The sequence below is a fragment of the Priapulus caudatus genome, unplaced genomic scaffold (genome assembly GCF_000485595.1).
Source record: "Priapulus caudatus unplaced genomic scaffold, Priapulus_caudatus-5.0.1 Scaffold857, whole genome shotgun sequence".
Classification (NCBI taxonomy): Eukaryota; Metazoa; Priapulida; class Priapulimorpha; order Priapulimorphida; family Priapulidae; genus Priapulus; species Priapulus caudatus.
In genome coordinates, this window is record NW_014577918.1 from 54,846 (window position 1) to 56,604 (window position 1,759).

A 1,759-nucleotide genomic window follows, 5' to 3' on the forward strand; every position below is an offset into this window, starting at 1 on the left:
CTCTCCCGTCTCTCCCCATCTCTCCCGTCTCCCACCTCTCCCGTCTCTCCCCATCTCTCCCGTCTCCCACCTCTCCCGTCTCTCCCCATCTCTCCCCGCCTCTCCCACAGTTCTCTCCACCTCCTCACTGCTCTCTGACCTTTTGTTTTTTCGTTACTCATTAGAGGCTTAACCTCATCTGTCCGGGGAATCTGACCACCCGTAGTGGTCGCGAATCCACCGTTTCAATCTCAAATGTTCTCGCCGTTCGTTCGTTTGGTTTCAATCTCGTCTGAGTCACTGCTCTTCTGACCTATCCCTTGCTCTGCGCAAGTCGCTAGTGGTCGTTTGTGATTGTCCATTCGAGGAGAATATACAATAAAAATCCCTTCCTCTAACCGTGCGGCGAAAGGCATGGGCAGTAAGAGTGTATGTTTATACATCGAACAATATAGTAAAACAGGAAGTGTAATGCAGCAATTTAACCATGAAAAGTGAACAGAATTACTTATATTTTGTGAAAAAGTGGAAATATTTTTTTACGTTATTTTATTATTTAAGGTGACGTAATCACTTTAAGGCTAATATCATGAGTCGAGTGAATCGATCGTGTGGTGATATCATAGGTCGCAGGCTACCATCAGAGCTGAGATTGAGATGGGGCTGACTCCGAGCAAGCAAGTTCAGCCGAGCCTCGTCGTCGCCATGGCAAAGACCTTTGGCGTGACCTTCGCCGCGGGATCGTTCTTCAAGCTTCTCAACGACCTCCTGACCTTCGTCAGTCCTCAGATTCTCAAGTAAGTGTCACGGTGGTACTGTGATGAGCGTATCCGTGCTGTTATCTGTTACACTATGCTAGAATGTCTATTATAATAGTTGTTGATGTCTAAAATTAGAATTAGTATCTTACGTGGTTTCTATTAGAAATCCCTACTTGTAGATGTTTAATGTTCGAAATGATGCTAATACTAATAATGTTCGAAATAATCTTAATGAATATTACAGAGTAAATACACAGGCACTGTGTGATACTTATTACTTATTCAGTATTGAGTATATTTCTGAGCTACACTTTCAGTACTGTCTAGGGGGATTATGCACCTTAGATTAGCTATTAACCACTACTCTGTGGATGTAGTGTGGGTTGGGGTTAAGGTTAGGTATTGTCTAGCGCAGGGCACAAGCGTATTTGGGCTCGAGTGGGTAGATTTTGAATGTTTATCGTGTGTGATGAGGCGGATGGATCGAGTGCGGCATCATCTCTGTACTCTAAATAACACTTGCATGCAAACTAATGATTCGTGCTAACCCAAGAATTCAGCTGGGTTGTGATGGGTGTGACCACACTCGATGCTTGATACAATTCTATTAACATAACAATATATCGAACAAGTAATAATGAACTGACGTGGCATCGTAGCACGCAATAGTGTTTTAAAAATTTACATAACGTGAATTGCTGTTTTTTATCACGTGCTCTATTCAGCATATGGCATGCACTATCTTATGCACTATGCTTTATCTATTACCTCCTCCCTGCTCACTATTATACCTTCTCCCTCACCTCCTTCCTGCCCATTATTATACCTTCTCCCTCACCTCCTCCCTGCCCATTATTTTACCTTCTCCCTCACCTCCTCCCTGCCCATTATTATACCTTCTTCCCCCTCCCCCTCCCCTCACCATCATACCTTCCTCCTCCTCCTCCCCTCACCATCATACCTTCCTCCTCCTCCCTCTCCCCTCACCATCATACCTTCCTCCTCCTCCTCCCCTCACC

The 1,759-nt window shown here is 44.6% G+C and overlaps 1 protein-coding gene across 1 annotated transcript in view; it reads left to right on the forward strand.

Annotated features, from left to right (window-relative positions):
- The window catches only part of LOC106814026 (multidrug resistance-associated protein 1-like), a 41,918-nt gene that overhangs the window by 5,710 nt on the left and 34,449 nt on the right, over positions 1-1,759 (forward strand). The window contains exon 5 of the mRNA XM_014818282.1: positions 613-776. Within this exon, the coding sequence (XP_014673768.1) occupies positions 613-776 (164 nt within the window). The remainder of the gene's footprint in view (positions 1-612; positions 777-1,759) is intronic.